The 18,843-nt window shown below is 49.9% G+C and overlaps 1 protein-coding gene across 1 annotated transcript in view; it reads left to right on the top strand.

Annotated features, from left to right (window-relative positions):
- The window catches only part of DAGLA (diacylglycerol lipase alpha), a 51,372-nt gene that overhangs the window by 13,265 nt on the left and 19,264 nt on the right, over positions 1–18,843 (top strand). The window contains exons 3-7 of the mRNA XM_084208004.1: positions 11,400–11,538; positions 12,163–12,374; positions 14,315–14,416; positions 14,873–15,011; positions 18,256–18,343. Of these exons, the coding sequence (XP_084064130.1) occupies positions 11,444–11,538; positions 12,163–12,374; positions 14,315–14,416; positions 14,873–15,011; positions 18,256–18,343 (636 nt within the window). The 5' untranslated portion in view covers positions 11,400–11,443. The remainder of the gene's footprint in view (positions 1–11,399; positions 11,539–12,162; positions 12,375–14,314; positions 14,417–14,872; positions 15,012–18,255; positions 18,344–18,843) is intronic.

Genomic DNA, 18,843 nt, shown 5'->3' with positions numbered 1-18,843 from the left:
TGAGTAATTTCAGGAGTCAGAGCTGGAAAACCGGTGGAAATTGAGGAGATGTAAAGCTGCCTTATGGAATTAAATAATTCCTGAGCTTGAAACTGAATCCCTATCTCCTGGCTTTCCCTGGGGAGAGCAGTGGGCAGGGCTGGATCCCTGCTGGGGAGGGATGGGTGTTGTGGCTGCCAGGAGAGCGCAGATCCTGAGGGCCTGGAGAAACTGCGGATCAGCTCCACGTGCAGGCTGTGGGTAGTGAGGAGGAGGCATGTGTGTGCTGGGATTTGGAAATGCAGCTCCTGGAGTGTCCAAGGAGAAGGGAATGTGGAAAAATAAATATATTTAAGGCTTAACTATGACACAGGATCAGGGAAGCCTGGGCTTGATTCATCCTTGCTTACATAAGCAAAAGGAAAAGAGGATTCCTGCTTTCCATCATAAATCTGAGATTCAGGAAGAGTCTGGAGAGTTCAGCTTGGTAGGATTCAGCCCAGGATTGCAGTTCTAGGTTGCTTGGTTGTCATTAGGGAAGTGCTGAATGGGTAAGAATTCCTAGGAAAAGGAGAAGGAAGCATTTTGTCCGTTGGTCCTGGTGGTTTGGAGAGGTGTGGGACCAGTGCTGTTTGCTTCCTGTGGTGATTCCAACATCTTTATCCCCAGCACCAGGTGGAGGAAAAGCAGGCTGGTAAGTCCCAGGATTTGATTTCCATGGAGTGGGAATTTGGGACTTAATTCCATAAACTTAGGAGAGAGTTGGAGCTGCATGTGCTGGACTGTTGGTGGTTTTCCATGTGCTCTTCCTCTGGGAGCTCCATGTTCCTAATGGACAATGGGCCTTTTTGGGATAGGATGAGAGGGGAGCTGTTGGAGTGTGGACGGAGGGAACTGCTCCCGAGGGTCTCCATGGGGGCTGGAATTTTGAGGTCCTGCAGCGCTGGAAGAGGTGATTTATTCCTAGGAGCAACCCCTGAGGCAGGAAAAGTTTTCCCAAGCTGTCATTTAGGTGAGCTGGAGACCTGGAATCTGCCTCTCCTTTCCTCATTCCCTCCCTCCTTCCCTGCTCCCGCTTTCTTTGGATTTGCACTGTAATTAGCAGTTTTTTGGGAGCTGGGGCAGAGCTGGCAGCTTCCTTTAGGAAACTGTTCTCCAGGTGGGAATAAAGCAGGATTCTTCTGCTGGGAATGCTCAGCCTGATGATTGCTTTTACTACCAGGGCTATTCCCATGTGTTGAGATGGAAGCCTTGGGTGGGAGGGGCAGAAGCACATTTCTTGGGAAGTTGCAGCTGGAAATCCAGAGTTAGGCTTGAAATGTTCCCTTTGAGCTTAGGAAAAATGGGAAGAGGATGTTGTCCATTTCCATATCCGAGCCAAGAATATTTCTGGGCTGAAATTCCCACTTCTCTGCTGTTACACCTGTACATTTAAAATTTCCACCTGTACAGGTGTTCCTGTCCTGGCCCTTCCCCAGACAGGGCTTTGGTGTTTCATCCTTGCTTTCAGGGTAAACATGGAAGTGAAAGTGGATACATTGAGTGTGGAAAGAAGCCCTTGGATAGTAGCAATCCTTTGGATGCTGGTGATTAGTTCACAGGATCTTGCTGGAAAAACATGAATTCAGGGTTGGTTTTTTAATCCATAAATATTCCTGTAGGTTCTGGTTTATTAAATGAGCTTGCAGAAATAACTGATTCCAGGATATTGTGATGTTGGTTTGATTTTCACTGGAGGCTGGGAAAAATCTGGAATTGGGGCCAAGAAGCAGATTCTGCTTAATCAAGTGCAAGATTGATGCTTTCCAAGATATTGGAAAGTGAGAATCTGGGAGGGTTTGGGGAGTTACAGGAGAAGGCAAAACACAGAAATGGCATTTTCAGGGAATTCATAGCATTCAGGATTATTCCCTCTTGAACATACTCCCACAGGATATGCCCTCGAATAGGCTGTTGGTGGCTTCCACTGAAGTTTCACTTGGACTTTAGGAAGTATGACCTGCATGGACTTCTTTCCAGGCTGATTTCTAGGAATGTGGGATACAGGCGTGTCCTCAGCCAAGGAAACAGGCAGGGACACGGTGAGGGAAATAAACAGGCAGCATTGGGAAAATGGGAATAGGTCGTATCCGGGTCAGGTTTAGGCTGTTTGAAGCCATTCCCAAGGTTTTTGAGCCTGGAAGTGGCACAGATCTAGGATCCCTGTTTAATGAGGACAAATTGTATTGAGAAAATATGCTTTTGGGTTTAGATTCCCAAAAAAACCTTTCCAGATAGCCTTGATTCCTAGCATTTTAGATTTGCAGCTGGGCATGTACCTGCCTAACCACTTAGTCATGGAATATGAGAAGGGGAAAACTCCTGAGATAAGTTGTGGGATGTGATGCAGAAAAAAGGCCAAATTGGGAGTGCTGGTGAGCAAGGAGTAGAATAAGAAGCTGGAGGCCCTGGAATTCCACGTGTCCCTCTTTCCCCCTCATTTCCAGGAGGGAGGGAAATAATCCCTAGTTTAAATTTCCTTAGGATCATTCCTGGGAGATGAGCAGAGCCAGCATTCCCTCCTATGCCGGCAGATGCACATGGAGGGAACCTCTCCCTGACGATTCCCATGGCTCTGGAGCCTGCAGCCGCCTCTCCGGATGTGCTGCTCCTCTCCAGCACATTTGTGGGGAGGGGGAGCAGGGAAGGACTGCCAAGGAATGGTGTTGACCACACAGTTTTCCCGAGTTTGGCAGGGATTTTGTGTTCTCCCACTTCTTTCGCTCTCCTCGTGTTGGCAGCGGTGGTCCCGGCGCCGCTCCCGGTGGCTTTCCCTGCATGTGACTCATCCCCAGGGAATTCCTGAAGCAATGAGTCAAGTTATTGGGAAAACTGTTTGCCCACTAGTGTAAACTAGGGAGCCAAGAAGCTGCTTGCAGGAGTGGAGAGATGCAATTCCTTTTGGGAATGACTGGGCTTCTCCTCCCTCTTCCCGAAGGCATCGCTTCCAGATGTGCCAGAGCAGGGATGTGCCTCTGAATTCAATAGCTCACCTGGATATTTGCTCCTTCTGCTTTTTTTCTGCCTTTTTGAAAAGGAGACTGAGCAGATAAACATTCCAGGGTGAAGTAAAACTGTCAGGATTTGCCAGGATTGTAGAGGAAAATAGCTTTCCCTAAAGAAATGAGGCTCCATCCAAAATTCCCCTTGTGTAATTACTGGTCACCTCTTGGATTTGCCCTGGCTGGCTTCATCCAGCCCTTGGAGTTTTGGCTATAAATAACTCAAAGGCCATGTGCTTTCCAACCAGGAATTACCATCTTCTGTGTGTAGCTGTGGGATATTCCAACAAAACCAAGGATCAGTGATTCCCAGTAAATATATCCAGGGAGCCGTTGTTCCACACCTGGGAGCAGATTTGGGATGCTGGGAGCATTTATTGCTGTATCCATCACCTCATCCAGGTAATTCTTTTGTATTCCCTACCCCATTCAAACCAACCTTTCCTTGTTGTAGGGGATTTTATTCCCCTGTAGAACATGGAGTTCTGTTTGAAATCCCAAATTAATTAGAATTTATTACATTTTCCCCCGTGGCAACTTGGCCGTTATTTTTGCCCGAGCTTGGAGTGGTCGGGAAGCTGCCCGTGGGCTCTGCTGGCACAAACTGTGGGTGGAATTGCGGAGCTGCCGGCATCGAGACAACGATTGGGGGTTGTTTTTAACTCCATTCCTGGCAGCACACTGGGACTGTGTGTGACAGTTCCTTCTCCACTCCCAGATTCCTGAAAAAGTGGTGGCTTCCCTTGTTTCTCAGCCAGGTGTTTGTGCAGGCTTTGGATTTACCATAGGCTGAGTCTGGAGCTCTGGATTTAAGGTGTGCTTTTGTTGAGGTCAAGGAGAAAAGTCCTGGGAATCTTGGAGGTGTAAGCGAGGCTTCTCCATCCCTTTCCAAGCATTATTGTCCCTTTCATTTGGGCAGCTGGAGTATCTCACAGTGATCCCTGTCTTTATAGGCTTATCCCTACAAACCTCTTCCTTTATGCCCAGGGATGGTTGCTGAATTCTGGAATTAATAAATCCCTGTGGATCCTTCACCAAGGGGGACATGGAAGTGCTGGACCATGTCTGGGGAAGGGTTTGGAGCACAAGGAGCAGCTGAAGGAGTCAGCCTGCAAAAAATGAGGATCAGGAGGGATCTTCTCACTCTCTGCAAATCCCTGACAGGAGGGTGGAGTCAGGTGGGATCAAGCTCTGCTCTCAGGGAATAAGTGGCAGGATGAGAAGAAATTGTCTCAAATTGCACCAGGGGAGATTTAGGTTGGATATTAGATAAAATTCCTCAATGGAAAAGGTCTTAAAGCATTGGAGTGGGCTCCAGTGGTGGAATCCCCATCCCCGGAGGGATTTAAAAGCCATGTGGATGTGGCATTTGGGGACATGGGATAGAGCTGGCCTTGGAAGTGCTGGAGGAATGGTTGGACTCAATCTTGGAGGGCTTTTCCAGCCTTAATGGTGATGTTGTGGACAAATCCTGGCCCACGGGGTGGTGCAGGGATAGCCAGTGGAGAGAAGCATTGGGATTTGCAGTGTCACTGGTTTCTAGGACTGGGATCCTTGGGAACAGTCTCAGAACTGGTTCCAGTTGTTAGGAGGAGGTTCATTCCAAAGTGGAGAATTTCCTTGTTTCTTTTGGATTCAGTGAATCCCTTATCCTGCTTTTAACTTGGGAACAAGTGCAGGGAGTGGCACCTTGGGGATTTCTCCATCCTCTTGCACTAAATCCATTAGGGTGTGTGAGATACTCCCATTTTTCTCGAAAACTCCACTGCTGCGGTCGAGTCCGTGCCAAGAAGATGCATACTGGAGTCTCCTTATTAAAAATTAATCATTCCCAATGTAACAGAAAGGAGATGTCATGCATGTTTGAGGGAAATGTGGGATTCATGAGACCTGTTTCTACCCAAAGCAGGAGAGTTTGGAGTTAAGGAAAAAGGGGATGGATTTAATCAAGGAGAACATGCACCTTGTTGTGTTTATGGCAAAGGGGCTTTGGGAGGGAGTCTGAGGGAGCAGTGAGGTAGGATGGAGGTGGATCAGTGCTGGCCCAACTGGGAAGTGGTTACACCAATCCTGTGTCCATCACCATTGTGGTTACAAGGAATTTATTCCAGGATTTCAGGGTTAAACTGGTGGGCCAAACAGGTAGGTTCTTGTTCCCTGTGTTTTGAAGGTCAGTTGATACTCCGAGATTATTTTGGGAATTTGTGTCAGTGGGCAGTGCTGGAGTTCCAGATCCAAGCTGATCCCATTAGTTCTGTCCTGATGACATTGTGGAGGTGATTGTGGTGCCATGGCCTTATCCCGAGGGAGCCCCATCCAAAGTGTGCCAAGCCACAGGAGGCTCTTTGAACCTTTCCTGTCTCCAAGCTTCATTCCCTGGCTCTGCTGCTGACTTTTTTTATTCCATTCTCCTTGGAAAATGGGAGATTATCAAGGAGAATCTTCAAAGTAGCCATGAAGATATTCCAAAATTCTAATCCCCATTGTTTTTTGCCAGTGATCTCTGCCTGGGATTTGCTTATAAATATGGCTCTTAAATGTTCCATGAATCCATGGAATATTCCTTAAAGTAGGGGTCTGTTCCCTTAATCACCTCCAGTGAGGGCAGAGCTCTCCTCGCAAGCTTCCGGCAGCTGCTGTGCCTTCTTCCCCCTGGGAAGAGCTTTCCCTGCAATTCCTGCAGGCACTGCTTGCAGCAGATACTTCCTACCCCTTGGAAAAGGCAGAAAGGACTTGCCTTCCTTTGGTGCTGTGGAATTTGTCCCCTCTTGGTATTCAGTCCTGGAATGCTTTGGTTTAGAAAGGACATGGAACGCTCATCCCATTCTACACCTGCTGTGGACAAGGATACCTCCCGCTGTCCGGGGTTGCTCCAAGCTTTGTCCAGCCTGGACTTGTCACTTCTAGGCTTGAGGCAGCCACAGCTTCTCTGGAAAATCCATTCCAGGGCCTCACCACTCTCACAGGGAAGGATTTCTTCCCAATATCTAATCCAAATCCACGCCATATGAGTGGGAAGCCATTCCCCCTTTTCTTGTCCCTCCATGCCCTATTCCAAAGGCTCTTTCCAGCTCTCTTGGAGCCCCCTTAGGCACTGGAAGAGGCTCTAGGGCTCCCTAGAGCCTTCTCCTCTCTGGGCTGAGCTATCCCAGCTCTCCCAGCCTGGCTCCAGAGCAGGGCTGCTCCATGCAAATTCCTCTGGCCAGCTTCAGGACATTCTGTATGGATATGACCCATCCCCCTTCTCCCTGGAAGGCGAGAACAATTCCCAGATTGTGAGAAACCAACTCAGAAACAGAAAGAGCCTCATTTAAAACCCTTCAGAACAGCTGGATGGGGCCTGATGGGGTTGGATCCAAGCTGGAATTGATGATTTCCGTCAAGGCCAGTAAGTGCTTGATGGGAATGAGAGGGCTCTGGGAGCTGCAAGGGAATGATCCAGCCTGGAATGGGAAGCCCATATTCCATGTGGGACATGTTGATGAGGGAAGGAACTATTTGGAGTGACTTGATGGGACGACAAATTTTTTTTGGTTAGGGAAGTGAACTGTTTGTTATCCTGCAGAATGAAAAAGCAGGATGCAGCATCCACCTCAGGACAGGTGTCTCCAGCACCTGGGCAAGGTGACTTGTATGTGCTCTCAGGGAGAAGGGAAGCACCTCTCCTCTGGAACAGAAAACCACTCCTTAGGAAAAGCTGCTATGGGAGCTGGCAGGACACAAAGCTCCTTTGGTTTTGGTTTTCCAGCTGCATTTCCTAAGAAATTGAGCTGGGAGCTGGCAGGCCTGGGTTTGAACTTCCCAGCGGGATGGCAGATTGGGACTGGGACATTCTTGGGGAACATGGTGACATTTCAGTCAGGGAAAGGGGTCCTGGGAGGGACAGCATTCTGGGACATGGTGCTGGATTTCTGTGGAACAGCAAAGGGCTCTGTCCTTTAGCAAACACCTGCAACCATGCACTGAGACCTAGAAATCCAAGTTTTTTTGTGAATTCTGTAGCCCTGAGCAGTGAAGGCAAACATCTGGCTTGTTTAGAGGGAATTTCCTTGGGTGAGTCACCCTGGAGAACTCTGGAATTTGCAGAGGCCAGCTGGAAGAGGGTGCTGGTAGAGATGAGATGGGATTGCTTTGTCATACCTGGGTCTTGTGAAAGTGCCATCAGGTGCCTGAGGGAAAAGGTAGGGAAGGAATATTGGGATAGCACGGCTTCCTCCATGCAGACATCCCCAGGGATCTGGCAGAGGGAGAAAAAACTCCCAGCGGATCTGATTTCAGCCTGGGTTTGGCCTCCCATGTTTTGCTCTGAACAGCAAGAGGTTGGCAACCAGGGGAGGTTTTGAGGTGATGGAAGTGGGAATCCTGAGTTAGCCTGTGGATGTGGGGATGGAGAATTGCAGGGTGTTGTGAACCTGTGGATGCATGGATAGGGAACTGCAGGGAGGGGGATTTGCAGGGGGTTATGAGCCTGTGGATGCAGGGGTGGAGAATTGCAGGGAGTTGTGCATGCAGAGATGAGCAATTGCAGGGATGGGGATTTGCAGGGGGTTGCAAGCCTGTGGTTGCAGGAATGGGGATTTGCAGGGATGGGGAATTACAGAGGTTTGTGAACCTTTGGATATAGGGGTGGGGAATTGCAGGGGATTGTGAGCCTGTGGATGCAGGGATGAGGATTGCAGGGGGTTGGAGCATTGGGCTGTGTGGGTGCCTCAGGAATCTGCGATTCTGGGAGCTTGGAGCAAATCCTGCCTGGATTTGGGTGGAGGGAGTGGGTGACTCCGGGGGTGTTGCTGTGGTGTGGGTGGGCTCCTGGCATGCAGGATCCAGGCACAGCCTTTTTCCTTCAGCTTTATTTCCTGGTGTACTTCTCCCTAAGGAGGCTCATGTCAGATGGGATGGGCTGTTGGATTAGCCTAAGTCTCTGAGGTTTAGCTGGAATGTTTTCTCACTGTAGCGTTTTTCTCCCTTGCTCTTTTCCCTAAGCCTTTCCCTACAGACAGCTAATTCTCCCCTTCCCCCACATCCTGTCATAGCCCAGAGCATGTCACAAGGAATTAACGGCTGGAAAGGCCGGGAGAGGCTCCTCTGGAACAGTCTCTCCTTTCTATGCCCGGGGTGGCCCCCTCTGTGTGTCCCTTTTGTGTCCCATCCAAGTCCCCTCCCCCTGGCCATTCACTGGAGAGTCGGTGGCCAGGAGCCTTTCCCAGCCCGATGCCATGGCTGTGTCCGAGGGCTCCCGGCAGCGCTCCCTCTTTCTCGGTGGGAAGAGGTTTGTGCCGCTCCAGGGTTTTCCTCCTTTCCCGGCTCCACATCTCTGACAGCATCGCCCGCTCTCGCTCCCAGTCCTCCTTCCCACAATCCACGTACAATCTCCTCAGAATAGGGATGATGTCACTTCCTTCCAGAGGGTGCTGGGGGGTGTGGAAGGGGGGAGTCACGACCTCTGGCTCTCGGCATTCCCGGTGGATAAATGAGATGCAGGGAGGGAGTTGCTCTGAGGATGATGCCCGGCTCTGTCGGCAGGCAGATCTCTGTTCCTGCACCATGCTTCCCTTTGCCGAGTGGGATTTTCAATGGCTGCAGGAAGAGTTTGCTGTTCCCTCCTGAGCTTGTGATGCCCGTCTCCCTGGATATGCACTTTTCCTGAAATACCCTTCTTGGAGAGAAGGATGCGCAGCGGCTGGACCACATGCCATGTAAGGTTCCTGCTTCCCTAGGTCTTGCCTGACTCTGAGGGGGCTCCTTGTGCATGTGCTTCCTTTATTTCAGTGTTGGGAGCTTGGGGCTGCTTGTACTGGGATTCAGCTTTCAAGATCCTGGGAATTTGGCTCTTTCCAGCAGTCTTAGGCACAGTGTGAGGCTCTTGCTGTCACAGAGCTGGGGTCAGTGGTCTCAGGGCTCTTTGCACTCCAGCTTTCCGGTCCTCCCAATTCCTCTGCTGGATCATATCTTCAGCATCTTAAAACAGTTCCTGGGATATGCTGTGCTGGGATGAAGCTGAAGAGTCCTCACAGTGAGAGCTTTTTCTGGTGGGTTTTCCAGTCTCAGGCCTTCCATCGTCTCCTCCCTCCTTTCCAAAGCAGGGGCAAAGCCCCAAACCTCCGGTTTAAATTCAGGAATCTTTGGGAATAAATTGGGAATGTTCCTGCCCTGGGAGCCTGGTAAGTGGAGTGACAGTTCCACAGTGAGTATTCCCGTATATGACAGTGAGTGACAGGCTTCTCTGCTCTGTCCCCATCTGTTGCCGTGGATAAGGAATCCACTTTGGATATTTGTTGCTGTCATTGATATCCTGCTTCTCAAACTGGGAGAGGGTGCTGGGAACTGGGAGAGCCCAACTGGAGGGGTTGGAAGAGTTCCGGAAAGCACGTTGGTGGGATGCAGCCGAGGGATGACGGGAATGGAGCTGGGCTGGAGGTGCTGGGAGGTGTATCCAGGGTTTGTGATATCCCAGCTATCCTGGGTGGTGAATGACAGGCACGATGGGGCTGGGAGGGAGTCTCCAGATGGCCAGAGGAGTGAAGGTAGAGCTGGAATGTACCCAATGCTCTGATTATTCTGTGCTGTGGAAGTGGGAATCCAAATGGCGCTGGAATTTCGCATTTGCTTTGTTTGTGGAATGGAGCATTCCTTCAACTGAGTGACAGGTTGGAAGCGGCCTGTTAACTGTGGAATCTCCTGGAATTTGAGGGGACTGTGTAGGTTTTCAGTAATGGGTGGCTGAAATGGGTTGGAAGATCCATTCCAGTGGCTGTGGGTGTTGGCACAGGAGAGAAGACTCTGGATTCAGACTCTGGATTTGGGATATTCTGGGAAGTGGTGGGGTAACCACACCTGACTACTGGGTTGGGTTTAGTGGGACAGGGCAGGAATTGGTGCCATGGGCTGTCTCAAACTCAACATTTGTGTTATCTGGAAGGTTCACCTTAGTTAAAATCATGAGCAACCTGGACTGGTGGGAGCTCTCCCAGTTCATGACAGGGAAATGGAACTGGATCATCTTCAACCTCCCTTCCTATCCAAGCTATGCTGGAACTCTATGGATGTCCTTCCCTTTCTAATTTGTTTTACCCACAGCACTAAATTAGGGGCATCATATCCAAGTGTGGGGTTTTTTTTTTGCCTGGTACAGGAAGTATTGCAGGGTAATATTCCCTTGGGAATGCTGTTGGAAATCCTCTTGTAAGTAATGGATGAGGACACTTAGTTGTTTGCTGTTGGGTTCGCAGAGGCAAAAATCCAAGAGCGCTTAGGGATTTGCAAGTGCAACTTTGCAACAGCCTGGCCACTGCCGGCCATGGGTGGAGCACTTCATCAGCAGTGCTGATGAATGTAGGAATTGGGAAATTGGGGGAGTTGGGAACTGAGATGGATCAATTGAGAGAGCTTGGAGCAGAGAGGCACAGGTGAGGTGGAGCATTCCCTGGTAGCACAGGTAAGAAGTGGGACAGGTATTAGGGCATGGAGAGAGGAACAGGACTAATCCTCCAATCTAGAAATCCCCGGTGTCTGTGGAAAGAGTGCAATGACACCATCCTGGATTTGGCAAAACCAAGGAAAATTCCTGGTAGTGGGTCGTGTGTTGAGCCAGGAAGGCAGGAGTCGGATAAGGTGTGCTGCCAGTGTCCCTGTAGAGCAGTTTGGAGTATGGCCAGCTGGGATGGAGTGGGATGGCTCTGCTGGAGGAGGCTGGAGCGCCCTGTGCAGTCTCGTGACTTTGCACCACTCCTGTTTCTATTTTCCAAAGGGTTTGGGAAGCTCTAAAAATAGGAGCACAAACAAAACCCAGGGAAGAGCAGCAGCTCCTCAATCTTCCACCTTGGAATTGGTTGTGCCTGTCAGGGCCGGTGTGGATGTGACGGAGATGTGGAGCTGGCAAGATGCTCCTGCTGGTCCAGGGGGAGATCTCCTAGGAGCCAATATCCTCACTGGAAGTGCTGTTGAGAGCCAGTCTATAGTTCCCCAGATGCTGTCACTGGCTGTTAATGGATATTTTGGCTTCCTGAGCCAAGTGTGGGGGGGAGAATTGTTGGACAACAACAGGCTGGCAGCAGGTTTGTGCATGGAAAAACACAGTAATAGGGTTTTCCAGAGGTTTGAGGCCAGGATGACCTGTCCCAAATCCCACAGTGGCTACTCACCATCACAGCCTAACAGGATTTCAGGTAATCCCATGAAGTGGATCTGGATGAGTTACACACCGGCTTCACCTAATACTTCCCACTCCTTCGATTCCCAGCCCTCCTTCCTGAGCATGCCATGCCCCCTGGTGCTGGAAGGAAGCAGCTCTGGGATAAACCAGGATGGCTCCCAGGTTGAGGGGCTCTCCAGAGGAGGCTAGAGAAGCTCAGCTGCAGCTTTGCTTCCGTTCTTTTCCAGGAGGTGAGTGCTGTGCCTGCTGAACTTCCCGGGACCCGCCAGCCATGCCAGGGATTGTCGTGTTCCGCCGGCGCTGGTCTGTGGGCAGCGATGACCTGGTTCTGCCAGCCGTCTTCCTCTTCCTCCTGCACACCACCTGGTAAGTGAGAAGGGCACAAGGATGCTTGGAATTCACCCAGGAATTCTTCTGGCTATTTCTGGCATGGCTGGAAATTCTCCCTGCACTTCTACATGGGGCCAGAAAGTTTGGTTGGGGCATTCCTGATGAACACCAACATTTTTCCAGCTTCTGTTTTCATAGCTTAGCTCTGTTCCAAGTTCTAGCCTAGTTCCAAAGAGCCTGACCAGAGCTTCTTGTTATCCTCCTGTGCCACCCAAGATTCTCCACTAGAATTTAGGACTGTGTTTCTGTACAGAAGCTCAGGAAAAACAGGCATGGAATTCTGGAATGGTTTGGGTTGGAAGAGGCCATAAAGACCATCAAATTCCAACCCCCTGCCATGGGCAGGGACGGCTCCCACGAGGTTGCTCCAAACCCCGTCTAACTTGACCAAGGGATGTGGCAGCCACGACTTCTCTGGAGTTGCAAATCCCACAGGATAATGTGGCATGGATGAAATGGTTCTGCTGGGGGTAGCAGGGCCTCTGGATGGCTTGTGGGGATTTGAGGCCCAAATGAAGAATAGTATAAGGAGCTGTGGGATACTGAGGAGGGAAAAGCTGTGGGATATTCCATGGTTTCCTTGGCTTTCCTGCACGACAGGTTTGTGATTCTCTCGGTGGTGCTCTTCGGGCTGGTATACAATCCCAACGAGACGTGTTCCCTGAACCTGGTGGACCACGGCCGGGGCTACCTGGGAATCCTGCTGAGCTGCATGATCGCCGAGCTGGCCATCATCTGGCTCAGCATGCGCGGGAGCATCCTGTACACGGAGCCGCGGGATTCCATGCAGTACGTCCTCTATGTGCGACTGGGTAAGCGGCCGGAGCCTCTGCGCTTCTGTGTGCTCTGCCCTGGAGCCTCCTCTCCCTCCTCTGGCACAGCCAGATGGCTGCCAGGATGTGCCGTGCATCCCGATGAATCCATAGGCTGCGCCTTGTCACGGCTGTCAGACTGGCAGGCCATGTCCCAAATAGCCTCCTTTTCCTCTCATGGAATCTGCTTCCCTTCTGTCTCTCTTTTCCCCACTACGTTTTCCAAGGATAGAGGCATAAATCCCAAAGGTTGTGACCCCGAGGTGTTGCCTCTTGACTCACCTGATCCATCCCTCCAGGCGCTGGGAGGAAAATAGGTTTTCCACCTGCTCACTCCCTTTTTCTTCTATAAGCAATTCTTGTCTTGCTCCCTCTCCAAAAACTAGAATAGGGAAGGGAATTATTCCTTGATCCCTCATTCCCTTTTAGCTTGTTTTCCCTGGATTCTGTTGCCTTCCAGGTATAGAAGTTTAATCAGATTTTTCTGTGCCAAATGAAGGTTTTAAGAGAAAAATCTTTGGGGATGCAGAGCCAAACCCTTTCCAGACAAATCATCCCATGGATTTGCATCCCTGCTTTTTGCTGGGTTGTTTTCCTGCAGAATCCAGTAAAATAAGGATAACCTTGCTTGAAAGCTCAGTCTGGAAGACTTGGAATGCTCAGTGCAAGTCATTAACGCAAACAGCAAACAAATCTCCCTCTCCAGCTTCCTAGCCAGTCTCCCTAGGGAAGCATGGAGAGCCTGGCAATTTGTGTTAAAACCAGACTAAGTGAGGCAGAGGAGGTAGGGAGAATCCAAAGAAAGGTTTTCCTGCCCCCCAAAACATCCCTTCTCCTTCCTTAAACTCTCTGTGTGCTCAGGAGTGGGATTTCCTCTGGATTTTGGGTCTCGTATTCCCTTTTTTCCTGGGTATTTTGCTCTTGGTGGTTGATCAGTTGTGCTGATGGAAGTGGGAGCGTGACCAGTGCGTGGGCAAGGTCCATGTGACTTATCCCAATTTAAGCATGTGCTGTTTAATGCAGAGGAATTTAGGGAATTAACTCTAATGTGAACCTGGGAATGTCTCATCCCTGCTCCTGCTGCTCCTGTCCTGCAGCAGGCAAAGGGGAGAGGAGCCAAGGGAAGCAAAACCTAAGTCAGGCACAAATTGGGTTCATCAGGAACCAGTCCTAGCCCTGATTCCTTGCCCAGGAAAGCTCTGTCTCCTGGAACTGGTCTTTCCAGGTCTGTAGCAAAACCACTTATGGAAAGATTCCGTGCCAGCAGGAGATAAGGAGGGTGAGAGGGACAAGCCAGGCTGGATTTAGTCTCAGCTCCACCAAAATTTAGGCAATTTCAAGCAAGGTATTCACCTTCTCCACACCTGATTGCCCACGTGCCCTTTGGAATTCCAGGTAGAAGGTGGGAGGATGGGCACTTCAGAGCAGTTTCCCAGCTTTTTTGTTCCAGGGAAGCACTGTTAATCCCCAGTTTCTAGTTTGCTATCAGTCACATGGAAAACTGAGGAGCTCCTTAGGCGCTGTCTCCTTGGAACTGTTATGGGAAGGGCTACAAAGGTGCTGAGAGTGTTTGCTAAGCATAGTGAGCAGGATTAATCCTGGATCCACACACTCACGTATTTTGGATCCGTGAGTCAGGCCAGCTGTCTGAGGTAGTTAAGGTTTGGGTCCTGTCATTCCTGCTGCCTCAGGGAGTCTTTCCAGCAGTGTGGGAGGAAGGTCTGGATCTCTGATTCATACCTGTGACACAACCAAGGGCACCGACCCCTCCACGATCCCATTTTTTCGGAGTTGTTTGGAACATATCGCACTTTGGGCTCATCTCCTTACACATCCTCTTCCAAAGCATTTTTATACCTATTCCTTGTGAGAAAATGGGGAGAGGAGCTCATCCTTGGGGAAAAGGCTGCTGTCATCCGTGCTGTTCCTGTTTTTTCCAGCGATCCTGGTGATTGAGTTCGTGTACGCCATCGTGGGCATCGTGTGGCTGACACAGTACTACACCTCCTGCAACGACATCACAGCCAAGAGTGTCACCCTGGGTATGGAGCTGGAATGTGGCCTGGGAGCATTCCGACGGATTGGCGGGCATCCTTCGTTCCCGCCTGTGCCGATTGACTCTGGGAAGTGGATGGGAGCTGTCAATGTGGGGCTTGTTTTCCTGTTTATTGCTCGGAACAGTCGTTCCATTCATCCGCCTGTGCTGCCGGCGCTCAGGCAGGGATCCGTGTTCCCAGGGAAGGGCAGTCTGTAAATTCCATTTTTGCCCTTCAGAATGGTTTTACTGTTTTCCTGGAAGCCTTTCCCAGTCTCCTGGTGGGGTTGATGTTAATGGTGCAGTCCCGGATACTCAGGGAGCATTTAATGGCCCCATAAAACAGCCGGAAGACTCATCCAGCTGTGGCTTAAAAGCCTTTCCAGAGGATTTCCTTTTGCTGTGGGAGTTTGGGGTGGGAAGTAAGGGCCGGAGCACGTGACTCCTGTTTTTTTTTTTTCAGGAATGGTGGTGTGCAACTGGGTGGTGATCCTGAGTGTGTGCATCACTGTGCTGTGTGTCTTCGATCCCACGGGACGCACCTTCGTCAAGCTCCGCGCCACCAAGCGCCGGCAGCGCAACCTAAGGACCTACAACCTCAGGTAAGGCAGCATTCCGTGGGATCCTGGAATTCCAGCGTGCCTTGGGTACAAGGGACCTTAGAGATCATTGAATTCCAACCCCCTGTTATGTGCAGGGATGCTTTCCAGTAGAAAAGGTAGCTTCAGCCTGGCCTTGGACGTTTCCAAGGATGGGGCATCCACAGCTTCTGTGGGAAATCTGTTCCAGGGCCTCACCACCCTCACAGGGAAGCATCACTTCCCAACATCCCATCTGTTCCTGCCCTCTCTGCCGGTGGGAAGCCATTTCCCATTGTCCTGTCCCTCCAGCCCCTTGTCCAAAGTCCCTCTCCAGCTCTCTTGGATCCACTTTAGGCACTTTAAGATCTCTCTGGAGCCTTCTCTTGTCCAGGCTGAACATTCCCAACTCTCCCAGCCTGTCTTCACAGCAGACTGAATTTCCCTTCTATCCAAGGACACAAAGATTTAAGGAAAGAACCAGTGAAGGGTTTCAGCATTTCCAGTGCTATGTCCTTATGGCTACAGGCACCCAAAATCCTCCTCAAGTCAGGAAATTCCAGGGTGGTTTGCGCTGGAAGGGATCTTAAAGCCCTTTAAGCCATGGGCAGGGACACCTTCCATTATACCAGCTTGTTCCAAGGTCTGTCCAAGCTGTCCTGGAACACTTCCAGGGATGGGGCAACCACAGCTTCCCAAGGCAAGGTTTCTGGAAGGGTATCCTGATTTTTTGGGATCTTGCCCTTTTCCTGACCTTGCTGCAGGGACCATTCTGCTCCGCTGGAGGGGATTTTGGGAGGATGTAGCTCTGTGTCAGGTGCTGCGTGTGGGCACCTGCATCCAAAGAAGGCAAAGCCATGCAGAATCCAGCTGGATTCTGCCTTAATTACTGGACTTGTGGATCCTCATGGAGCCTGCTGACCACAACAACCTGTTCATATCCCATAGCAGCGTTTTCTGTGGAAACAGTGAGCCTGTGCTTAAATTTTCCTTACTTTGAGGCAGCATCTCCTTCCAAATCCCCTTTCTTCCTTTATTTTCCTCTCCAAAATCCAACCTTTTGCCCTGAGGTTTCTCCTATTTAGTCTTGGCCAAGGAACAATTCCATTTGTGTTGGCAGTTGAATCTTTTAATTAAGAGTTGATTCCATCTTGGAGCTCCCCAGATGGGGACAGAAAAAGCTTTTTTTTCACCAAGCAAAGCTTTTTCTGAAGGATTTTTTCCAGCAGGGGACAACACAAACAGGCTTTGTTTCCTTTGATATGTGACTGTCCTTGAGGAATGTGGCTTTGGAGGGCATTGGGATCCGAGGGATAAAAAATGAGGCTTTCAAAAACCACTCCATAAATTTCCCATTTTTCATTGGGTTTGTGTATTTTCTGTATTCCAATTACTTGGAATGACATCCCTTTTGAGGGAAAACTGGGCTTTTTAAAGGATAATAATGCATCAAGTTCTGTGATCAGCAGCCTGGGGTTTTTTTTTTGTGGAATGCTAGATATTCCTCCTGACCTTTCCAATGTGTTACAGTGGCCTGGAATATTTGGAATTAGTGCCTAGTATGGTGATTGCTTGGAATCAGGACATTCCCAGGAAGATAAGAAGAATGATTCTGTGGATGTAGTACTGCATCCAAGGAAAAAATTCTTTCCTGTGAGAGTGGTGAGGCACTGGAATGGTTTTCCCAGAGCAGCTGTGGCTACTCCATCCCTGGAAATGTCCAAGGCTGGATGGGGCTTGAAATAATCTGGGACAGTGAGAGCTGTCCCTGCCCAAGGCAGGGGGTGGAATGGATGAACTTTGTGGTCCCTTCCACCCCATACCATTCCAGAATTCTGTGATGATTTTTCCAAAGCAAATCTGAGCTCCACAGCTTGCACAAGTAAATTCAAACCAACCCCAAAATTCTCTCCTCTGTGGAGAATTTTGAGATCCCAGAAAGCTGAGTGAAGACCTTTCTCCCTTGGCCGGGTTTTTCCCTCCAGGCCTGCAGTATTTATGGAGAGCTTGTTCCTGCTGTTCATGGATTTTCCCTCTGGAAAGGGAATGTTAACAGCTGTTAACAAGCAAATGCTGTGGGCTATGATGTGAAAAACAAACATCAAATGTGACTGTTCACTGCTCAAACAATTGTTTCCAAAGGATACATTCCCAGCTTGTCCCTCTTGCTGAAAGAAATCCTTTCCAAGGAATAGATGAGGAAGTTCTCTGCCTGGCTGGATTGTGTCCCACGGTGGTTTTCCTTTCCCAGTGGCATCGTGGTGTGTGTGGGCTGGGAAAAAGAAACAACCCAATAAAAGGCTTGGCTTGCTGTGCCAAGGCTTTTCCATGGAGCCTTGGAGCCCCTGCTGAACGTGTGGAAGTTAGGAAGAATGAATTTGGGAAAAGATGGAGAGAAAACAGCTCGGAGTACACTTGGTTGTTGAACCCAACCAGGGAAATCCTGGAGTTCTTTGGAATCTGGGGGACCAAAGCCCTGTTGCCACTCATATTCCCATTCCTCTTCTGAAAGGTTATGGAGAGGTGTTTTCAGATACTTAGGCAGGAGCTGATGGATCCCTGTGGGATCCGCTCCTTCCATTTCAAGCAAATATTCCTTTGCCAGCATCTTTTCCTTCAGGTGCAGACCGCTTTCTGGGCTTCAGCTTATCCTGATGGAATACCCTGCCAGAAAATGGAGTGGTGTTTTATTTTGGATTGCTCTGACCTGGATTAAATCTGTGTTTCCCTAAAAAAAAAGAGAGGAGCTTGGCACTCTGGCATGGAGTCAGTCCCTACTTCTGTGGCAGGGGGTGGAACACAGTGATCCTAGAAGTCCCTTCCAACCCAAAGCATTCCTTGATTCTGTGATTGGGAAAAATTGCATGTCTGAAATGCTCAGGGTCTCTTGTGCTGTTCCCACTCCCTCATCCTGAGGTAACCTTTTCCTCCTGAGTGGTTGCACATCGTGGCACATGGAGCAGCTGCCAAATTGCAACAGGAACTTCATTCCATGCATCCTATTCAGGCAGGATACCAGGTATCCACAGTGGTTGATCCTGTGCATTCACACTTCTCTGGAGCATATCCAGGGAAGGGAACGGAGCTGGGGCAGGAGCTGGAGCGCCAGGGGTGGCTGAGGGAGCTCAGGGGGCTCAGCGTGGGGAAAAGGAGGACTGGGGGAGCCTTAGCCCATTTTTCCAGGGACAGCACAGGCTGTGCCACTCCATGTTGGATCCTGCACCATGTTCTGCCCCTCCTTACATTGCTGCTTTCCCTTTATTCCCAGACACCGCCTGGAAGAGGGGCAAGCCAGCAGCTGGACACGCAGGCTCAAAGTGTTCCTTTGCTGCACACGGACAAAGGACTCCCAGTCGGTGGGTACCAAAATCTCCTGTTGGGAATCAAAATATCAGTGGAAGAAATCCCTGTTTTCCCTCAGATTAGGATCACATTTGGTGGCACTTCCTGGGCAGCTCCCATTTCCCTTATCAGCCCCTTTCTGATCACTTTCTCCTGTTGTTTCCATCAGTCTCACACCCTTAAGGAGGAGAATTTGGAAATGGGAAAACAAAAACCTGGAAGAATCACCAAAATCCTTCCAGATCTCCTGACAAACAAAAACTGTCTAATCCATAGATCCACGTGGAGGTTACTGGGAAGTTTCTTGTGCTGCCATTGGGATTTTCCCTTGCTGTTCTCTAGCAGGGAAGGGTAAAGGCCTTGAAACTCCTTCCCCAAAAGTCATCATTCCATTCTTCTTAGAATCACTAGGAGAAGGTTTGTGCCTGAGGGTAGGATTCGCCAGCATTCCTGAGGACCTGCTGGAGAGGCAAGTCAAACTTTGGTACTGGAAAAATTTGCTTTTGATTTAACA

Source organism: Fringilla coelebs (assembly GCF_963513975.1).
Source record: "Fringilla coelebs genome assembly, chromosome: 6".
Classification (NCBI taxonomy): domain Eukaryota; kingdom Metazoa; phylum Chordata; class Aves; order Passeriformes; family Fringillidae; genus Fringilla; species Fringilla coelebs.
This window is presented reverse-complemented; position numbering and strand designations above follow the sequence as displayed.